The sequence below is a fragment of the Penicillium mononematosum genome (assembly GCF_028829835.1).
Source record: "Penicillium mononematosum strain IBT 11891 chromosome Unknown utg000005l:1.0-9366267.0:1.0-9372171.0, whole genome shotgun sequence".
NCBI lineage: Eukaryota > Fungi > Ascomycota > Eurotiomycetes > Eurotiales > Aspergillaceae > Penicillium > Penicillium mononematosum.
Window position 1 is genome coordinate 5,175,350 of NW_026643275.1, and position 21,858 is coordinate 5,197,207.

At 49.7% G+C, this 21,858-nt stretch overlaps 7 protein-coding genes across 7 annotated transcripts; 6 read left to right on the forward strand and 1 right to left on the reverse strand.

The window, feature by feature from the left end:
* Positions 1–138: 138 nt before the first annotated feature.
* On the forward strand, positions 139–3,037 carry erdS (aspartyl-tRNA synthetase, cytoplasmic; the record flags this gene model as incomplete). Its single annotated transcript, XM_057296902.1, has 2 exons — positions 139–1,855; positions 2,004–3,037. The coding sequence occupies 2 exons, from the start codon at positions 139–141 to the stop codon at positions 3,035–3,037; spliced, it is 2,751 nt and encodes a 916-aa protein (XP_057144784.1).
* A 766-nt stretch (positions 3,038–3,803) lies between these two features.
* N7519_010130 (uncharacterized protein) lies at positions 3,804–4,679 on the reverse strand (the record flags this gene model as incomplete). Its single annotated transcript, XM_057296903.1, has 2 exons — positions 3,804–4,268; positions 4,380–4,679. 2 exons carry the CDS (start codon positions 4,677–4,679, stop codon positions 3,804–3,806), a joined length of 765 nt encoding a protein of 254 aa, XP_057144785.1.
* A 784-nt stretch (positions 4,680–5,463) lies between these two features.
* Positions 5,464–7,245, forward strand: N7519_010131 (tubulin alpha chain; the record flags this gene model as incomplete). The annotated part of the gene is made up of 6 exons (XM_057296904.1): positions 5,464–5,488; positions 5,574–5,614; positions 5,678–5,704; positions 5,818–5,893; positions 5,991–6,945; positions 7,017–7,245. The coding sequence occupies 6 exons, from the start codon at positions 5,464–5,466 to the stop codon at positions 7,243–7,245; spliced, it is 1,353 nt and encodes a 450-aa protein (XP_057144786.1).
* Positions 7,246–8,895: 1,650 nt separating this feature from the next.
* N7519_010132 (EF hand domain protein) lies at positions 8,896–13,000 on the forward strand (the record flags this gene model as incomplete). Its single annotated transcript, XM_057296905.1, has 7 exons — positions 8,896–9,093; positions 9,159–9,282; positions 9,342–9,527; positions 9,593–9,930; positions 9,992–11,255; positions 11,333–12,912; positions 12,971–13,000. 7 exons carry the CDS (start codon positions 8,896–8,898, stop codon positions 12,998–13,000), a joined length of 3,720 nt encoding a protein of 1,239 aa, XP_057144787.1.
* Positions 13,001–14,966: 1,966 nt separating this feature from the next.
* N7519_010133 (uncharacterized protein) lies at positions 14,967–15,573 on the forward strand (the record flags this gene model as incomplete). The annotated part of the gene is made up of 3 exons (XM_057296906.1): positions 14,967–15,301; positions 15,351–15,354; positions 15,430–15,573. The coding sequence occupies 3 exons, from the start codon at positions 14,967–14,969 to the stop codon at positions 15,571–15,573; spliced, it is 483 nt and encodes a 160-aa protein (XP_057144788.1).
* Positions 15,574–16,511: 938 nt separating this feature from the next.
* On the forward strand, positions 16,512–17,844 carry gprI (putative cAMP receptor (Car4); the record flags this gene model as incomplete). Its single annotated transcript, XM_057296907.1, has 5 exons — positions 16,512–16,768; positions 16,842–17,043; positions 17,097–17,161; positions 17,215–17,749; positions 17,824–17,844. 5 exons carry the CDS (start codon positions 16,512–16,514, stop codon positions 17,842–17,844), a joined length of 1,080 nt encoding a protein of 359 aa, XP_057144789.1.
* Positions 17,845–20,145: 2,301 nt separating this feature from the next.
* Positions 20,146–21,228, forward strand: N7519_010135 (uncharacterized protein; the record flags this gene model as incomplete). The annotated part of the gene is made up of 2 exons (XM_057296908.1): positions 20,146–20,689; positions 20,765–21,228. 2 exons carry the CDS (start codon positions 20,146–20,148, stop codon positions 21,226–21,228), a joined length of 1,008 nt encoding a protein of 335 aa, XP_057144790.1.
* Between the last annotated feature and the right edge of the window lie 630 nt (positions 21,229–21,858).

The window sequence follows — 21,858 nt, forward strand, 5'->3', positions numbered from 1 at the left end:
TTGTTGTCGGACTCTTCACCTTCCAAGGAAGGTTTGGAACCATTGGAAATCAATCGCCCGTTCCGGGCCCCCACCTCTGCCTTCATATACAAACTCCCTCCCACCTTCTCTTTCTCTCTTCCTCATAGAAACTACACTATGTCGATCAAACGTGCCCTCTCCAAGGCCATTAGAGGACACTTGGGAGGTGAGGATGACTCCTCTGGTTCCAACGTTCGCTCTGCCTTGCCATCCAAAGCTCGTACCGCCCAATCTCGGTCCGGTTCCCCCACATCCCCTCGTCGCAGCATCCTCGGCAACTTCCTACGTGATAAGAGTGAGTATGTCTCTTCGTCTGACGATGTCTCCGACGACTCCTCTACCGGTGGCTTGAGCAAAAACCAACAAAAGCGGTTGGTGCGTCAGCACCGTCGAAGCGAGCGCAGTCGTCTCAGCGAGGAGATGTTCTCCGAGAGCGACCACCGCCGCAAGGAAGAGGAGGTTGCCAAAGCCGCAGCTGAGGAGACCGCAGAGATGAAAGCTCGGTATGGCGAGCTTCCCTTAATGCAGTCTGCCACTCGAACACGAGAATTGCGGACTCGGATCGATGACATAACTCTTGCCATGGAGGGACAGCAAGTGTTTTTCAGCGCAAGACTACACGTTATCCGTCGATTGAGCGCCAAATTAGTGTTCCTCGTATTCCGCCAGCAGCTAGCTACCTTCCAGGGTGTGTTGCATGAACGGGAGGGGATATCGTCTATCGCCATGATCCAGTGGGTGGAGCACCTCCGGGTTGGCTCTTTTGTCATGGTCCGCGGCACCATACAAAAGCCTGAGGTTCCAGTTTTGGGCTGCTCGATTCATGATGTCGAGCTGGTCATTGACTCGGTTCACCTCCAGGTTCGCCGCGAGGAACCTGTCCCCTTCAGTGTCTACGAGGCAGAGATTCGGACCAACGAAGAAGAAAAGGCCGAGGGCCGCCGCAACCATGTCCCTGACCGGACACGTTTGGCCAACCGGATCCTCGACCTTCGCACTTCAACCTCGCAATCCATCTTCCGTATTCAAGCCGCAACATGTAATCTGTTCCGCGCTGCCCTTGACGACCGCGAATTTGTCGAAATCCGTACTCCAAAGCTGCAAGGCGCCGCTACCGAGTCTGGAGCGAGTGTCTTCCAGGTCAACTATTTCGGCCGCCCTGCATTCCTCGCTCAGTCTCCTCAATTGGCGAAGCAGATGGCTATCGCTGCTGATTTCGGTCGCGTCTACGAGATTGGTGCTGTTTTCCGTGCCGAAAACTCCAATACCCACCGTCATCTTACAGAATACACTGGGTTGGATCTTGAGATGGCTATTGAGGAACACTACCACGAGATGCTTGAAACCCTTGATGCCGTGATCAAAAATATCCTCAAGGGTCTCTACACCAAACACCGCCGTGAGGTTGAGCTCGTCAAATGCCAGTTTCCCTCTGAAGATGTCGTATGGCTGGAAAAGACACCGATTATCCGTTTTGCCGACGGTATCAAGATGCTGAACGACTCGGGCTGGTTGAATGAAGACGGCGAGCAGCTACCTCTAGACGAGGACCTGGGTACCCGTGATGAGATTCGCCTGGGTGAGCTTGTCAAGGAGCAATATGGCACCGATTATTATGTCCTTGACAAATTCCCTCGCAGTGCACGTCCCTTCTATACGATGCCTGATGCCGAAGACGACAGGTATACGAACTCATTTGACATGTTTATTCGTGGCCAAGAGATTGTCTCGGGTGGGCAACGTATCCACGATGCCCATATGCTCGAGGAAAACATGCGTCGTGTGGGCATCAACCCGGACGATATGGAGGAGTATCTTGAGGGCTTCCGTTGGGGTGCCCCCCCACGCTGGCGCCGGAGTTGGCCTGGAACGTATCGTGATGCTTATCCTTAAGCTGGGCAACATCCGGTTGACGTCAATGTTCCCTCGCGACCCCAAGAGTTTGCCAGCAAAGCCTGTTTCTGAACAGCTCCGACACCCAGAATCATCGACCATTGAACCGCCGTGGCACCGTGAGCACAAGGCTCGGGCAGCTTCGGACCCCAGTGAGCTGCAGCCTCTTGAACATCTGGTCGCTAACTACGGCGATGCCACATCAACCTCCTGGTTTGACGACCGCTTCAAGATCTGGCGTGACATGGGCACTGGTGCGGCAGTCGCCTACGTGCCTAGCTCCTCCAACTTTGCAATCATTCCCGGTAACCCGGCCTGCGACCCCAAGCAGTACGCACGCACAATCACGCTATTTTTGCAGTGGCTACGCCGGGAAACCAAGTTCAAGCCCGTGTGGATTCTCTGCTCACCTGAGGTTGAGACTATTCTTGGCGAGCGACTAGGCTGGCGCAGTTTGTCCTGTATCGCCGAAGAGCGCGTCGACCCGTCGCGCAACCAAGCCGCTTCTGACGGCGAGATTGCACGCAAGCTGCGCCGCGCCGAAAGTGAAGGCATTAAGCTGGTCTCTATGAACCAAGGCGAAATGGTACCAGACGATATCCGCAAGAAGATTGACGAGCGTATCAGCGACTGGCTGTCCAACCGCAAGGGCACGCAAGTGCACCTCTCCCAGATCCGCCCATGGTGCGACTCCGAACACCGTTGGTACTTCTATGCTCTGGACAAGAACGGCGTCGTCTGTGCATTTGTCGCTTTGGCTATGCTATCCCCTGCCCACGGTATGCAAGTCAAATACAGTTTTGATTTCCCTGGCGCACCGAACGGTGTTATCGAATACATTGTCACGCATGCAATCCAGACCGCCGCCAAGAGCGGCGTCAAGGGCCTCACATTTGGCGCTGGCGCCACTGCCCAGCTCACCGCTGGCCACAACATGCGCGGAACCAAGGTCAAGATGCTGGAGCACACCTACGAAGCCCTTGCTAAACAGTTCCATCTTGTACGCAAGAGTGAATTCCGTGCTAAGCTCGGCGCCACCGAGGATCCGCTGTACATCTCCTACCCGACCCATGGCCTGGGCTCCAAGGGTATCCGCGCAGTCCTGAACTTCTTTGAAGATTAAGATTATGATTATGCTACATTTGTATTAATGGTTGAGCCATTTACGGAGCTATGATTTAACGGGAGATTTGTGTGATATTGTCATTTGATCTAGATGGCAAGGTGTGGGCTCATCTTGAATAGACTGGCATACATGCCAATCAGATTCTGGGAGACGCATAGAGAGAGGAAAGAGGCGTTAGCCTTTGGTATTCTTTTTTGCTTTTGACTCATCCCCGTTTCCTCTGTTCACTGCCCATGCCTTTGCTTTTGTTAAGAATTCCCCATCGCCATCGTTCATCCTGTACCCAGCACACCCCCTATGTACTCGATATTGCGGCTTCGGCATTTAATCGTTCTTGTTGTCTTATCTGAATTTTGCTTTTTTAATTTCTGTCATTTGACCCTTTCCGCGTCTATAGTTCAACGCTGGCTACACAATCTTGAATTTGTAACTAATGATTATGTAGAAAAAGTCCATGTTATAGAACTTCTGTATGAGCCAGATAGTTAAACGAACCCAACTTTCCACTCTTCATGGCTGGTGCCATCCATCCCTCATTATTGGACTTCGTTGGATCATCCAATTCACTAACCTTCGTCGACATCGATGCAGACCGTCGAGCATCGAGCTAACCTTTCAGGAGTGTGAGGTATACACTTAGTCGCCAAAAAGGCCACGTTAGATCCGCACGGAGCAAGAAGAAGGATATTTCAATAAGTTTTCTTTGTTTAGCTCATAGTTCAATCGTACATCTCCAACAAAACACACAAAACCTACACCAACCTCACTTCTTCTTCATCTCCTCCAAAACACTCTGTCTCCGAGCATCATCCACAGCCCTTCCAACCTCCTTCACAGCCCACCTACCAATCACCAGCGCAAGAACAGCAACAAGTACAATCCACCCAGCAGTCGGCACCAACGAGCGCGGGAAAACATTAAACAAAAATGGATCAAGAATCAAGTCAACCGCCACGGGCGGGACATTCTGCATCAACGCCTGGTCGGTACTGAAGTAATCTGCTGCGGCGTGCACATGTAGAAACAGGACCGAGTCTCTGGTTGGCGCCGGGTCGAGCGGATCTTTGCTACTGCGTGGATTGCCACGGCGCGGGATAGAATTTGCTTGGAGTTTTGGGTCTAGTGTTGCGAGTCTGGCTGATGTGTACATGCTCAGGGAAGACAGGAGGTTTTTGTCTTCGATAGTTTTTGAGAGCGGGTACGTGTTGAGAGTGAATGTTGTCGGTTGCTAGGGGTTTGTTAGTTATATTTATGTATGGCAATGGATATAACACATATTTATAAATAAATAGAGATAGAAGGGGGAGGGGATTGGAGAGGAATTGGTAGATGGTCTTACTGTGGCTAGCCAGCACACTCGTACTTCATACCGCTGGCCCGGGTTCAGGTTTTCAAGGAAGAACCACGAGTCCGTGCCGTCCGGGGCCTCGGTCGTTGGAAATGAGGCATTAAGGCGAGTGCGCACCACGTGCCTCTGTGGTGATAGACGCTCCAGACCTAGGTCGTCGAGGTCTGGCTCCTCGGAAGGGACGGTTGCTGGTGCTGGTGCTAGGAAGATGGTTTTTTCCACGTTTGCTTGCGCCACTGCTGTGAAAAGCGAGAGCATGAGTCCCAGAGTGGGAATGAGCTTGATATGCATGATGAGAGTCTTGATGTACTGCCGTGCAATATAGGGGGACTTTTTTAGGTGGACGAGATGATGTTTTAGTGATGTCTTATTCTCAAGTCATGACGAGACTTGAGCAGCTTTTCACAATAATAGTACTAGAAGTCAATTAGCATTCAAATGTTGAATATGCAATACTAGAAGTATATACAATACCGAGATGTGTGTCTTACATCTAGTACTTTGACTATAATATGGCCGAATGGTGGTTCGAGGTGGTTCCCCCCGAGTGGATCCGACCTGACCGAGTATTGATGATAGCTCCAACACCGCTGTCACACCACACACCTTCAAGGAATTGACCTCGACACTCGACAAACTTGATAATTTTTTGGAAATTCGAATTTTCCAAGCCATTTTCAGCTTGAAATATGTTCTTAATACTCCTATATTACCAGGTACTAATGATGCCATCACGTGGAATCACGAGACCACTACGAGGCGGTCAGTAACCGCTGCTCCTCACCGGGAAGGAGCCAATCAGATGGCCCGACGCGACCCAACGAACGGATCAACAACGAAGTTCCCCCCTGTACAGCACAGACGGCTCCTCCTCCACAACATTTCTGGTCGACTTTGTTTTCCCTTCCATCTTCTCGTCCATTCCTCCATTCTTCAGGTAAGGCTATCCCCCGCCCCCTTCCATCGTGCATTTCCGTGAACCTAACTGAGAGTTTCAGACCGCCGCGTTTGTTGTTTGGGTTTCATTTCCCCCCCTCCTGATTTTTTAGCCTGAAAAAACATCGACTCGATCACAATGAGAGAGATTATCAGTTTGAACGGTATGTCAACATCGTCCATCTATTCTGCTCGTCAGAATTGATATATTTTCTTCAATGAACGCGCTGACATGATCGTTTCCTATAGTCGGCCAGGCCGGTTGCCAGATCGCCAACTCCTGCTGGGAGGTAACTATCCACACCCCAATTGAGGGACAAGTCTTCGGTAAACTGACAGCATCTTTTTTCTAGCTGTACTGTCTGGAGCACGGTATTCAGGTATGTTGAGATTCTCCAATCAAACTCGTGGTGACGCCCAATCTTGACTCGGGCACCCGTACCCCCTATTTTCTTGCCGGAAGGTAAACACCCGCGACTAACATCCATAATAGCCCGACGGATACCTCACTGAGGAGCGCAAGAAGGCCGACCCCGACCACGGATTCAGCACTTTCTTCTCTGAGACTGGTATGAAAAAGCTAATTTTTTTTTTCAATGTTCCCCCGCCTTGATGTGCAAATTCCAAAGCATGGCTTCCTAACATTCTTTCTCCCCCACTTCACAGGCCAGGGCAAGTACGTTCCCCGTACTATCTACGCCGATCTCGAGCCCAATGTCGTCGACGAGGTCCGTACCGGTACCTACCGTTCGCTCTTCCACCCTGAACAGATGATCACCGGTAAGGAGGATGCTTCCAACAACTACGCCCGTGGTCACTACACCGTGGGTAAGGAGATGATCGATGAGGTCCTCGACCGTGTGCGTCGTGTTGCCGATGCTTGTGCTGGTCTCCAAGGTTTCTTGGTCTTCCACTCCTTCGGTGGTGGTACCGGTTCCGGTTTCGGTGCTCTCCTGATGGAGCGTCTGTCCGTCGACTACGGCAAGAAGTCCAAGCTGGAGTTCTGTGTCTACCCTGCTCCTCAGAACGCTACCGCCGTTGTTGAGCCATACAACTCCATCCTCACTACTCACACCACCCTGGAGCACTCCGACTGCTCCTTCATGGTCGACAACGAGGCTATCTACGACATTTGCCGCCGCAACCTCGGCATTGAGCGTCCCAGCTATGAGAACCTGAACCGCCTGATCGCTCAGGTTGTCTCCTCCATCACCGCTTCCCTGCGTTTCGACGGTTCCCTCAACGTCGACCTCAACGAGTTCCAGACCAACTTGGTGCCCTACCCGCGTATCCACTTCCCTCTGGTCGCCTACTCTCCCATCATCTCCGCCGACAAGGCCGCCCACGAGGCTCACTCTGTCACCGAGATCACCTCCAACTGCTTCGAGCCCAACAACCAGATGGTCAAGTGTGACCCCCGCAACGGCAAGTACATGGCCACCTGTCTGCTCTACCGCGGTGATGTTGTCCCCAAGGACGCCCACGGTGCTGTCGCCACTCTCAAGACCAAGCGCACCATCCAGTTCGTCGACTGGTGCCCTACTGGCTTCAAGCTCGGTATCTGCTACCAGCCTCCCCAGCAGGTCCCCAACGGCGACCTCGCCAACCTCAGCCGTGCTGTGTAAGTTTTCATTCTGATTCTTTCGGGTCTTTGGACCTAGTTGCAACTTTAATACTAATATTATAATATAGCTGCATGCTGTCCAACACCACCGCCATCGCCGAGGCCTGGTCCGCTCTCGACCACAAGTTCGATCTCATGTACTCCAAGCGTGCCTTCGTTCACTGGTACGTTGGTGAGGGTATGGAGGAGGGTGAGTTCTCTGAGGCTCGTGAGGATCTCGCTGCTCTGGAGCGCGATTACGAGGAGGTCGCCTCCGACTCCATCGAGGGTGATGAGGAGCTGGAGCCCGAGTACTAGATTAGCCATGTCTTGTGACCGGTCTTTGGGACTCTTGGTTGTTTCACTTCTACGGGTTGGCTTGGGGACCAACGTGAGTCTAGAGGTTCGGTCTTCGAGCGTCTATCGGGCTTCTTGCAAATAGAAGGGAACATAAGTTTTGCTGCCAATGATTTTCTGGCTTTGTTGTTCGATATATCTTTAATATCCCTGAAGCAGCGATGAAATTTCCCCTCATTCCATCCACTTTCGGGTTTCTACATACGTATGCCATTGTTATTACTCTCTGAAGTTCTTTCCTTGGGTCTCGTAAAGTGTGCACGTGGTAAGTAACTGGGTTGGCTCTCGATGTGTGTCCTCTGGTCAGAGGCTGTAGAAACGTCTTGGGCAGTAGGGTTGAGCAACATCATGCAGCATACACCTAGGTGCGAATCCCGAGACGAGAGGAAGTGTATCGTTATGTATTGCATTGAGCACTTTTCTGGGTTCGGGGCGTACCAATATGGGGTAAGTATAATAATCTAGTCCGGTTATATTGTTCGGTGGTAAATTGTCTCCCGGGTGTCTGCATATCTGCGTCAGGGGCAGTGATACTGTCGTCGCCCATACTTCTTGGTGTCCTTTTCGAGTTCATAGGCTCTGAATGATTTACTTCAGATATAATGAACCATAAGCCCGAGAAAACACTGCGGAATAGCTATTGCTCGAGTTCCTTGGGCCTACAACATATCCAAGGCGTGGAGGGCCAGGCAGCCAAGTAAAGGCCAAGCAGGTAACCATGATTGAGCTCTCGTAGGGCTTTGATCGTGGTTTTAGGATAAGACAGTCAAACCTCACAGGATGCTGCAAGAGAAAAGGCGAGTTCGTAGTTGAACATATATATATTCTGGTGCTAACAAAAGCCAGATATTGTATTTCTCAGAAGATCATGTTGGTACTGGATATATCCTACCTAGGTACATTCAAAGAGACCCTGAAGACACATGCCCTGAGAGTTTAGATATTTTTAATAGCCGTGTCAAGAGCCGCTAATGGTGATTTTGTTCATGCAATGTCTATAGTTCCGGCTCTGATGTTGACGAGATTCGGAAAGCATCCCAATAACAACCAATTTCATTAGATCAACTGCAATAAGAACAGCCCTATCAATTGGTAAATTTCAAGCCTTATAAACACCTTTCAATTGTTCTTTGTATGTATTTAATATCCTCCCCCCTTTTAGGGCGAGACAACATGTTGGAATGGGCGCTAGACCGACTGACCGCCTTGAGAACCCCAGGAACCTTCCCTACGACATCGACTCCAGCCACTTTCTATCACCATTCCTCTTGATCTTTATTTTCCTCTTTGGAGCTCGAGATCTATCATATCTCGTGTCCTCGCTGTCACTGTCAAATACTGCGCTCGCCCATGCTTGTCGCATATTCAGACTAAGCTGACAGCATCCCGTGTCTCCAACTTGTCCCTCAAGGCCCCCAACATTGTGAACTCATTGGAAGGCGGGGAGTTAAGCTCCTCCTAGGACGCAGCAATGGCTGATACCAGTGAGTAATACTTGATACACCTTGTCAGACCCAAAATGAACCACAGGAGAGCTTCGGCGCACTTAAGGAGAAGGCCCGCCGACCTCCGTCATCACCACCCCCTCCCCTTCATACACCCGCATTGTCTATGCGCAACACAGCGGAGCTGACGGATCGCAATCTTCCAGCACAACGACACCCGAACCTTAACCTCACTCCTGAGGAAAAGCGCGTTTTCTTCCAGCTTTTCCAGGCTGCTGATACCACCAACCTCGGCGTCATCACTGGCGAAATCGCCGTTCCATTCTTTGAGAAGACTCACCTATCCCCCGATACTCTCGGCCTGGTATGTGGATATCATGGGTGTTGGATCGTAACAATGGGAGCCATGGCTAATCATTGGTGGTGTAGATATGGCAAATTGCGGATAAAGAGAACAGGGGTCTCCTGACCCCGTCTGGCTTCGGTATTGTTCTGCGATTAATTGGACATGCCCAAGCTGGCCGTGCACCCTCCGATGAGCTGGCTCTGCAATGTGAGTGATGTTTCTTCTAGAGAAATGAAACTCATGCTGATCCCGCATCTTCTTCATAGCTGGCCCGCTGCCTCGTTTTGACGGAATTGTGGTGGATACAACGGCAAGCGTCCCGGAATCGGGAACCAAAAGCCCTCCACCTGGACCGGGTGGCCCTATTCGTGTTCCTCCACTTCAGCCGGATGACGCCAGCAAATTCGTCTCGCTGTTCGAGAAGTCGGACATCAAAAATGGGATGATCTCAGGTACGTAGCTCTTTACTGCCGGGAAACTGCCACCGCATCTAACACGTTTACCGTTTGATCTATAGGTGAAACCGCAAAACAGATCTTTGAACGCGCCCGCCTCCCAAATGAGGTTCTGGGTCGTATCTGGTTTTTGTCTGACACCAAGCAGCGAGGTGCCTTGGATGCCACCGAGTTTACCATTGCCATGCATCTCCTGACATCATATAAATCGGGCGCCCTGCGCGGAATTCCAGCGACCCTTCCACCTGGTCTGTACGATGCGGCAGCTCGACGGGGATCGGCCGCACGTGCGTCTTTTGGGTCGAGACCCGATGTGCCCCCCATCCCGGCCATTCCTCAGCAATTTACTGGCCCCCAGCGAACCGCAAGCCCTATGAACCAAGCCAATCGCTCGCCTTTTGTAGGCTCTCTTTCCGCCCAGGCCACCGGGGGGAGATTGGTTGATTACACCACAAGAGAAGGCCCAGTTCGATAGCATATTTGAGACTGTTGATACAGCTAAGTTAGGACTCATTACTGGAGACCAAGCTGTCACTTTCTTCATGAAGGCCCAGCTTCCTGAAGAAACGCTTGCTCAAATCTGGGACCTTGCTGATATCGACGCCGATGGCCAGCTAAGCCGGGATGAATTTGCTGTCGCTATGTACTTGGTGAGAATGCAGCGTAGCGGCAAGGAGCCGCTGCCACAGGTGGTCCCGCCCGCACTCATCCCGCCCAGCATGCGCGGCCAAGCGCCTGCACCAATGGCAGCCCCCGCACCTCCCCCGGCACCCGCACCCGCAGTGAGGACAGCTGCCGATGATTTGTTCGGCCTCGATTCGCCCGCGCCGCCATTCGCCCAGCCTCAGATGCCTCAGTCTACCGGAGGCTCCAATAGTGCTTTCCAAACTCCAGGCTCGCCTTCCTCTAGGGCATCCCCTCAGACGGCATCGCACACCTTCAAGCCTTTTGTTCCGACTTCAACATTTGGCCAGAGCTTGCAGCCACAGATCACTGGTGCATCAGCCGGAACCCCGGCAGCAGTTCGCTCCCCACCGCCTCCGTCGGATGATCTTCTTGGTGACAATGATCCCGAAGAATCTAGCAAGTTGACCAATGAGACCACTGAGCTCGCGAACTTGTCCAACCAAATTGGCTCTCTGGCCAAGGAAATGCACACTGTGCAGGAGAAGAGGACCTCTGCTGAACAAGACATTTCACAAACTTCGCAGCAGAAGCGTGACTTTGAGGCCCGTCTTGCCCAAGCACGTTCAATGTACGAGCAAGAGGTCACCAATTTCAAGGCACTTGAGGAGCGCCTTAAGTCATCCAAGGCAGAGACGCACAAACTGCAGCAGCAATATGCATTGCTCGACGGCAGCCGCCAAGATCTGCAAAACCAATACACGCAAGTTTCGACAGCCTTGGCTACCGATGAGCAGGAGAATGCCAGCCTGAAGGAGAAGATCCGCCAGGCCAATGCCGAAGTTGCTCAGCTTAAGCCAGCACTCGAGAAGGCGCGATCTAGTGCGCGCCAACAGAAGGGTCTTGTTGCCATTAACAAAAAGCAATTAGCTACCGTCGAAGGCGAACGGGACAAGCTCCAGGATGAAATTGACGGTCTGGCTAGTCAGACCCCACAGTACTCCGAGGAGTCTGCGACACCGGCCCCCAGCGTGCCCGAGGTTGTAAGCCCTGCTGCCTCAACGGCAAGCCAAAACACAAATCCGTTCTTCCGTCGAACGGGTAGCTCGAGTGAACAGGCACGGTCCCCCGATGTCTCAAATGATCAGCAAAGGGCATTTGACAGCCTCTTCGGACAGTCATTCGCAGCTTCCCCTGCTGCCGGGCCACCACCCACTTCGTTCCGCTCCGAGTCACCACAAGTCGCGGTAACATCTCCTGGTACTTCTGCTGTTACAACCCCGTCGGTCTCACCTCCACCTGGCTCTTTGCCTGGCGCATTCCTGCGGGGCCTTTCTCTGAGCCCCCACCTGCGAGCCAGTCCCGACAGCTCACCCCGAACTTCCTGCAGTTCAACGATAACCAGTCCGTGACTTCGTCTACTATGGTTTCGCCTCCCGCTAGTCGATTCGGCGGCCCTGAAACCTCTGGATTCGGCACGCCTTCTCAGGCGGCTACCAGTGACTATGGACCTCAATCAGTGGCAGAATCTAGCGACTACAGCCGTGCAGCACCATCAACTCTTGAAGGTACCCCCGCACGATCTCCGTTTGAGGAGGAAGGCCAAGACACCTCGGCTAAGTTCCCTGAGGTCCCAGCCACAACTGCTCAGCAGCCCGAACCGGCAACATCCTCTATCGCCAATGATAGCCAGGTCGAAGCCAATAAGGACCTAAGCTTTGATGAGCTGTTTGGCAGCAAGGCACACAAACGGTCAGAATCCCAGCAAGGTAACGACTTCGAGGAGGCGTTTGCTTCTATGAAGCATGTAACTGGAGCTGAGCAGACAAATGGAGCTGCATTAGCCCGCCCATCCGAATTCCCGCCTATCCAAGAGTTACACCATGATGATGAAGATGAGAGCTCTGACGACGAGGGTCCCCTGGGATTCGATGACAATTTCACGCCTCCCGCGCCAAACGCCAAAAAGGAGACTCAGCAGGATTCCATCGACGCTGCTCAACTGGCTGCTTTCCCTGTCCCGGGAACCTCAAACAAACCCCCATCTCCTGGGTCACTCCAGAGCCCTCCAGAGTATGAGGCTCCCAAAGAAGATAACGTTCATCTTCCCCCTCAATTTAATGGTCTTTTGCCCGACCGCGCCGATCCCACCGTGGCACCGGACGCGCCTCATTCAGTGGAGCACACCACTGGTGCGCCAGTCGTAAGCAATGAGACCCAACGAGACTCTATTTCTGATGCTGCTATCCCGTCCGGTGGAGCGAAGGTGGGAGGACCGGACTTTGAGGCAGCCTTTGCGGGAATGAACCTTGCACCCGCAGTCGAAGCAGATGACGATGAGGATGATGAGCCACAGAGCCAGGAAGCCAAAAACACGACCGACTTTGATTTCTCTTTCGACACCCCATCCCAGAAGCAGCAGGCTGTCTCCGGAGCCGATGTTGACCAATCCAGCTCCTCTCAGTTCTTCGCTTTCGACAACAACGTCCATGCATCCGCCGCTCCGCCCGTCGGATCACCCAAGGAGGGAGAATCCAAGCCGGCTGCGCATGAATGGGACGCGCTCTTTGCGCCTCTTGACAACACCAAACCGGACATCGGCGAAGACTCGAACGGAGCGAAATCCAAAGAGCCCGGATGGGCTCTGAACAACGACTCTGGCGAAGATGACCTGATCCTGCAGCGGTTGACGGGCATGGGCTTCACACGTGATGAGTCCTTGGATGCCTTGGAGAAGTACGACTACAACCTTGACAAGGTAGGTTTTCTTTCGCGTTTGGTTTTGCGTGTTTTGCATGATGCTAACTAAAGACCAGGCTGCGGACCACCTAACTTCGAAGACTTGATTATGACACCTTCCCTTTCTCACTGCACATATCTCCTACATACTCTTTCCTTTTGCGCCTATGTCTCATTCCTTTATGGAAGCCCTGGGCGTGATGACCAATCTATAAGTGGCCTCTGCATCGACGTTCCCACCCGTTTGTCCAGCGCTGTGTATATCGTTTTCTTTCATTTCCTTTCCTTATGTTGCACATTGGTATCTCATGGAACCGACTCCTTGCCCAACGGTATTGGCCCGGAACCAGGGATTTTGGTGTCTTGTCTCTCTCTGTAGTTTACAATAATCCATAATCGAGTTAAATATTTTGATATCTTTTGGTGTAGCTACGAAACAGACGGAGTACATCGTACCGGATTCCTTCCACTTGCTCCTTCCTTTTTAGTGCTCGGGTCTTGCCGCTTTTACTCAATCCGTTCCTCGCCAACTCGGTTAAAAGCCGGGGACAACAACCAGTCGTGTTCATCAAACTCTTTCTCGCCTTACTCCGTACATTTCCCTATTTCAATACGGAGTCAACTCCCATTATTGGCATCTTTGCTTGCCTACTCCAAACTTTCTCTTAACATCTTAGTCAACTGCACCCCGGGGCCATCCTAAACCCCCTGCACCAACGACGAAGAAATTGCAAAATTACGCCAGCCCGAACTCAAACAAGACCTCCACCGTACGGAATACAGAGTGATAAGTAGGATGTTGCTCCCTGTCTAGGAGAGGGAGAAAACCAAGACTCTGTTTGTGGTGCGAGTGGCTCCATCTTAATTACTCCGTATACCATTTATAGATGTGGACTACACTGCTTCGGTCCTTGATCCCTTGTGAAATACTCCGCTCGATTGAACGCCTGTACCGAGCTTATACCATTCACGATCCACTCTTAAATCGACTCTCGCCATAGTTTTGACAACGTTGTCGTTGTTTCCTTGTTTATTACACCTCGTTGGCTTCTATGGGGTATGGACCTCCTTAGCTATTCTTTCTTCAACCTGTATTTGACCATATTGACTTGTTAAGTGACAAGTCATCAACTAAGTCGACCGGCTACCTTGGTACTGTCGGTAACTGGAAATCAAGCATAACTTACAAGTTCATATCCGAGTTTGCTAAGTCACTCCAAGACTGCAGTATAGTAGGTACATAGACAAGCGGTTTTACGGAGTAATTCGGCATTGCCTCGACAGTCCATGCCAGCATGGCTGAGAACCGTGGGTTCTGCATACTTTCCTCTTGGGATTTTTTTCCTACTTTTGCCGAACTGGCGAAGGTGTCATGATAACGCAGTTTCAAAGTCCCATGCCTTTTTCCGACTTCAAACGAAAGAAAACTGAGGTATCGACAACGCACATCCGTTTACTGCATATGTACAAAGATCTCCACGAGCTCGTATCGGGAAAAAAAATGCTACTGGAGGCTCTGTACGAGGCCGAGCGGAGCGGAAAATTGCGATCGGCAGGGTCGTGGGAAACGAATCGCAACAACGAGCTTCCTTTAGCCCTTGGCACAAGATCTACGGCCATTAAATCTATTTCTGGGCTAACGGGGCTCTAAGATCATCTTAAATCATCTTAAATCATCTTAAACCATCTTAATCTGCATCCGTGCACTTCTCGTATTAAAACTATAAAACCTTGCGCCAAGCTCACCACGTCCCGTATATACGATCCCCGTCTCGTGTTTTTTGACGATCACAACAGCTTATTGGTTACCATGGACTTTGGCACTTATTTTGTAGGTAATGTGTGGAGGATGTGGAATCGACTTGTTTCATTGCTGAAGCAGAGCCCCTATTGAGTGGGAATGGGAACGAGGTGAGCCAGGCGAGCCCCTATATAGTCTGCCTCCAAGCCGCAAGGACATCGAGTTCTGTAACCACTCGCTCCTTTATTTTCTCTCCCTACAAGACTTTATACCACAGCCTCCACGGCCACACTTTAATACTATTATTCATATATACCCCCTCCTGCATCATCATGCGTTTCTCCTCCCTCGCTATCCTGTCTCTGGCCTCCGCCGCCGTCGCCGCCGACCTCAAGACCTGGAACGATGTCGTCGGCGACGTGCCCTCCTGCATCAAGACCTGTCTTGACACCTTCTACAGCAGCTCCGGTCTCGAAGACAAGTGCGGTAGCGCCGATTCCGCTGACGTTACTTGCATCTGTGATATCAGCGGTTCCGCTTCCGAGTACCGGGACGAGTCCACCAAGCTGAGCACTTGTATCCAAGACAAGTGCGAAACCAACGAGCTCGCCGAGGCTGCTAGCACGCTCAAGGGCTTCATGGAGCGTTTCCAGAGCCTCGAAGGCCAGTGCGAAGGCAGCTCTAGCTCCAGCTCCAGCTCCAGCTCTAGCTCCAAGAAGGGTACGTTGCTCTCGCATCACTAGTTTCTTTCAATCATTATAAGGGAGCCACAAATACTAATTGTCAACTGTACAGGCTCCTCCCGACTCTGACTCCGACTCTGAGTCTGACTCTGAGTCTGAGTCCGAGTCCCAGCCCAACGGCGCCGGCTCCCTGGTCCCCGGATTCAACGCCATGATCGCCTCTGGTGCTCTCCTCTTGGTCGGCGCCGCCCTCTAAGTTCATTCCATATCGTTTCAATATTGTGGACTCGAAATCGTACATAATCTAATTTATCAATCACTTTAATGCAACTTTGATTGGTCGTGCATAATAAATCCCTCACTAAAGTGCGCAGTAGAGAACAGAAAATCAATAGATGGAGCCATAGAATCCACTAGAATATCTAGAGCACAGAAGACTGAATTCACGACGGTCACTCTATATTCGGTGAACATTGCAGTAGAAATTGTGGGTATGGAACGGTTAATGAGATGAGTTCGATCGAAAAGCGTTCGGGATCTCCGCGGGTCCCCGATCCGACGAAAAGGGGAAACAGTCACACATTTCGGCATCAGCCGATATAATTCTGGTTTATAGTTCAATATATGTACGATAACAGTGGCACAGCCTCTGCCGATATCAGCTAAAATAAGATTTGATGATCTGAGCGAATATATTCTTAGGGCTCTATGTGTTTATTGTGCGAACTACTGCGAACTACGGAGCACTCAAGGTAGACATCTAGACTCGCGGTAAGAGCGTCTGATTAAATTCAGGCACATTTTAGACCATTGGCTCGTTTATATGGCGCAACATTGCTTGATCCTTGTATAATCAACCATGATTGGCTGATCTGAGCTATCACATTGTTCTCGACATACAATTTCATCGTCATTACCAAGAGTGATGAGCCTATTTAGGACTAATAGCCCCTGGAATAGCGTGATTTCGCTATATAGATTTTGTAATATGACTCCTAATCCTTTGACACCGAATATAAATTCATCGATTCACTGGGAGCCTGGCTGCAAGTCTTTAATATGCAAAATCACGTCATTCGGGCCAAAGAATACTCATCGACACAACGTGATATCGCGAATTCTATCTTTTGTCCTAATTTACTCAAATAGATGGGAGTTGGCAATTCTTGCATCTATCTCGTTATGGTCTGAGCTATGTATCACTCTCCTGAGGAGCTCAAGGGGATCGCCATTGCAGGGCGAGTCTCTTCAGTTCTCTCTATTCTAGGGTCATTCACAATAATCGGCGCCTTTTCTCTTTCTCGGCACTTCCGGAGTCCTATTCATCGTATAATATTCTTCAACTCCTTCTATAATCTCTTCGACTCCGTCGCTACCATGATATCCACTAGTGGACCTGCAGCTGGAGATACTTCATCGTTATGTCAATTCCAAGGCTTTGCTCTTCAAATGTATGTTATTGGTATTGGACATTGTCAAGACAATGTTGTCCGCAATGTAACGCTGACAAGGTAAAAAAAATAGGTTCCCAGTCGCTGACGTGCTCTGGACATTCGCAATGGCTTTGGATACATACCTGGTTGTCTTCCATCATTTTGATACTCAATCTTTACGCAAGCTCGAACTCAGATATATCGGTGGTATTTCTACTCTCTCGTTCATCCCTGCCTTTGTCTTCCTTTTCATCCGAGGTCGTGAGAAAGGTCCTATATATGGTGACGAGACTGTGAGTATTCTTGACTTGAAACTGATGTCTATAGGCTAACTGATCTCCTATAGATATGGTGCTCAATAGCTCGCAATTGGATGGTCCTCCGAATAATCTTCTACTACGCACCCGTATGGTACGTATACTCTATTCGCCTGCTCAACTACTCTTCTAATAGTTACACAACAGGCTGATAATAGTCATCGTCCTTATACTATATTGTCTCATCGGTGTCGAGATAACTCGAGTTCGCGACGAGTTCAAACTAAGCGATGACGACCATATCGCTCTGACTTCTGGCAATTCCGCCAGCAGTCTCACGACCGTCCAAGCGAATTCCAGGAGAAAACCAGCTTTCACCCCAGAATCTACTATAACAAGCGATACCACGGAACAAAATACAGAACAAGATACCATACAGCGTCTATCTCCACCCAGAAAAGCCCCGACGACTTATCAATCTCCGCAACAGAGACGTGTCTCGCTGAGACAATACGTGATCATGCCATCGCTTTTCTTTCTTGCGATGTTAGCAACGTGGATCGCACCTACCATTAACCGTATCTCGGAATTCGTGCATCATAAGCATGGAACACACTCGCTTCTGCTAGCTGTGAGTACATTGGGGTCTCTGCGTGGGTTTTGGAATGGGGTTATTTTCATAACTATCGGGATGAAAGGGTGGAAGAGGCGAGCTTCGGAGAGGAGAGTGGCTCTTAGGCAGGTAAGATTGTCTTTCTCTATGTTATAATCACCACAATCGAGTAGCTGCTAACCTCACTGTATTATACAGACTAGAAATGGTCGCGGGTGACGTGAATCTCATCCTTCGTTCTACATGTTCAAAATGATACCCTAGTGATTTTATAAATAGAACCTTGTGCTAATATATTTCTCATTTGATCAATTGGAAGCTTGGGACAGACTATCATGGTTACCACGATAGTTGATCTGTGCTCAATCACTTTCGTATTCTCACATCTAGAGAGCTACTTAGAATGTTGAAAATATCCATAGATGTCTGCTAAATTAAATGATTTTCAATCATGATCTTGCTGCTTTGGCTTTCGAGACCCATGTCCATAGTTTTGGATCTACAATGAACATCTTCGCATTTTGGAAAGGATTCAAATGGGGCCTATAGCGAAACCCTCAACTTGAAGCCACTGTGAGATTCCGTGCCACTGTGAAATCCATTGTATTGCTAAAATAATCTTTCCCCGATTTGCAGATCTCAGCAATAGGCCTGTCCTCTGCCTGTACCTCCTCGTACAGTCGCACATTGTTGACATACATAGCATGTCTTTGTTTCTTTGTGCAGACTGAGCCTTTGCTAGTTTGCCATTTCTTTGTTAGTACAGGCTTCATATACAGCCTGCTTTCCATAGATTCATTATCACCTCTCTTCAGCCTGATATTCCTAGGCTAGTATCCACTAGATCTCCAGTATCGTAGCCCTCAATAGGTTATGAGGCCCTCGTTTTCCCCCTCTTTTATCGACGACCATCAAGAATAGCGCTGTGGTCAGCCTATATCTTCCTGGACGAGCATCTCCCCGTAGTGGAGGCTTGTTGTAAGTGTTGAGAATAGAAAGACTATTTCTCTCACTTATCTCTCAGTTCACTTTAAGAACATCTTTGAAGGTTATATCTCTCACTTTTCTTTGAGAATACTATCTATTTGCTAGGTAGTATATCTCACTTTAGATTTGCATATATCCCTTTGACGGAGTGCATCTCTCACTTCTTTACCACTTTTGACAAAGAGAGTATCTCACCGGAGTACTATCTCTTTATTTGACAAAGAAGCTCGATTCACGAACTCTGGCTTAATTTCCGAAGACCGAGCGAAGAAGACTTCCATATGGTTTGCATTGGGCATGGAAGACGACTATGGAAGAAGGTTCTATAAGTCTCCTACGTCACCTTTGGGCAGTACTGAGATGGGGAAATGGTAGATTCAGAGGTAGTATTGTCGATACTCTTCAGGATTGTGAATCTGAGATATGGGTTGTTCTTTAGAATAAGAGAATATTATGCAAGAATAGTTGCCCGTGTCTCAATAATTTTGGTTAGTATATTGTCTTCTGAGGGCTTCTTTTCAGGACATTTTTATTAGATTTTCATAGATATCCACCCCCGCAGCCCAAGTGGTGTTGCGTGTAGCTAGAAGGATAAGAGATTTATCTATACAAGAAGTAAATTTACGTAGAATATTAGTAGTTGGGAACCGGTTAATACCTAGGTTATTTTGGACTTTGATTATCAATTGACTTCCCCCCCGGAAACTCTCCAAAGTTTGAAAAATTCCAGGCAACCTAATTTCCCCTGTCCATCCACAACCACACATACCTACTCTATAAATGTAGTAGTATTATATATGCTCGGTTAAACAGGCAACCCTGTTCTTTACTCTGTTGCCTAGACAGGGCTGGACGGGGGCATAGTAACTGATACCAGTTAGGGAAATGGTCCTAAAAGGAGAACCCCACAGCCAATCAGCGTGCATATTATTATATGCGGTCCCCACTACTTAAGCTTTTGCGGCCGGTCATGCAAAGCTTGGCTCCAGGCTTAATGTTCCCTTCTTTTCCCGTTCATTTTGCGTTTTGAGTCTCGTTGTCAATCTGCTTGTTTAAGACAGAAAATCTGAATCCTGGTTTTTCCATTTAGTCCCTCCGATTTCATTAATGTATGGAGTTTATTTCGCTGTAAGACAAGAGAAGAATTAAGGCAGATCCAAGTGAACCTGGTGTAACTTCATATATTCGTGGGGCTGAGTCTACCATAGAGTTAGTGAAACGTTAAGTTACTTCCTAGGTAGACTTATAGCTCGTGGCGGTTTAGCGTAGGCGGTGCAGTTTTTATGGGTTTTGCGGGGGGTCTACTATCTGAGACGGGGCCCCTAAGGCTGTTGCCCTACCCCCGGAGCCTCGCTACAACTCCTTCCCCAATTATCTTCCACAACCTTTCCGACCACAGTTGACAGCCTGGCGCGTGCTTTGAATAATAACGCGTATTGCGAGCTTCACCTTTCATTCTTTACGTTTTTAAGCACCATCATTCGTCTTTATCACTTCCTGTCACTTCATTTCAAATTCATTCACTTGTTAAGCCAGCGATGGAGCTCCTCACACGACACCCTCATCCAATACCTCTGGGCATGAAGGAACTCGGTCCTATCTCCGATTTGGCCCCATTTTCAGCCTTGATCATTTCCATTGTGCTGGTTATATTCTTCATTGCTCGATTCTACGTCCTGGAAGGGTTTCTCATCCGCCGTCTATATGGCTCGATCTACACGAATATGAGCGAGCTAAACCGCCGTGGCTTCGTGAATCATCACATTGCCGGTGTCACCAAGTTAATCATTCTGATTGTTGCCGCATACCCATTTGTCAGTGTCGCTTTCTGCAAAGGGCCGTCATTCAACACGCCCTTCGTCAAAGGCTCGATGGTGACACTGGGAGACATCCTGATTATTGTGGCCCAGATGTTGATTGGAATATACATTTTCGAGCTGATCTACCGGGTGAAGTTGTCACCCGTGGCCGTGATGCACCACATTGGGACCATTTTCATTGGCCAAGCGGCCATAGCAATTAGTCTGCGCCCGTTACGCGAATCTGATGCGTACATCGAGTTTGTCCTCTGCACTGTCTGGGGTAAGTTTATGAGGCTCTGGTTTAGCGACTAAGAGAAAGATCAGAAATACTAATACAATAATACTCGGGATTTAGGTGCATTTGACACCGTGTTCGAGTTGTTCCCTCACGTCGCTATAATTCTCTACCGCATCTTCCCCAACCGGCACCACCTCCTCAGCAGGATCTTCCTCTTCTCCTGTTTCACAACCGCGTTGGGGACAGTCACCGAGACGGTTGTGACAATGTGGCTGTTTGGAAGTACATGGGACCGGTGGCGTCTTGCCTTCAAGGTTGTCACGCCGCTTCTGCATCTGGCTTTCTCCGCAGCCCAGATACACGGCACTCTTGTCTTCTGGCGGATGTACTGCCGACAAAAGCGCTTCGAAAGGGAGGCTGACGAAGAAGCCAAGGATAGCTATGTTGGGGGAGTGGACTCCAGAAATGATTTTCAATCCCAACGCCAGAGCGGGCGGATTACGGAGGGGGAGGGCAACTGTGGCTGGCACACTGTGGAATCGGGGGTCCCGCTTGTTAATGCTGCTGAGAAGGCAGGTTAGTGCCTTTGTATGTGTGGAGTATTTAGGACATACTCATGTACTAGTTCAGGTTGAAGAGTGAGTTAAAGAGCGAGGTATTTGTAGGCTTATACAGTGTAGATCTTGAAGGTGTATTCATATGGACGGATCCTTTTAGCTACAGGGAGACTCTTATAGCCCTAACTCCGATGTGGACGGCAAGGGACAGTACATTTTAGTAGCCAAGACCAAACGGCCACGATTCTGGACCATTCCCATCACTATTTAGAACTAAACCGTCCACTTGGAAATGTGAGTAGGCCTTCGCGGTAACAGACAGTAAAGCGAATTGGTTGTGGTATCTTTCTCAACAAATAGTCACTGCTAATAGTTAACAAGTTCTTCATGGTGTAAGTCGCGTACGTATATCTCAGGGGTTGGCTCGCAGAGCTCATAGAATTCCATCTGAATATCAGTAACCACAGCTAGCTTGCAAGCTGACATACTGAACAGAGATGGTGTCTTCACCTTGGCAAGGTCCTTTAGGGCAAGGTTTGAATGTTCTGGGAAAGTTGCAATACTGGAACCTTCGAGCGTTCAGACACTTAGTCCACGCATAGTCAGTGCACTCCAGGCTTCTAGGGCAGTGGAGGTTCAGCCTGCGCATCCATT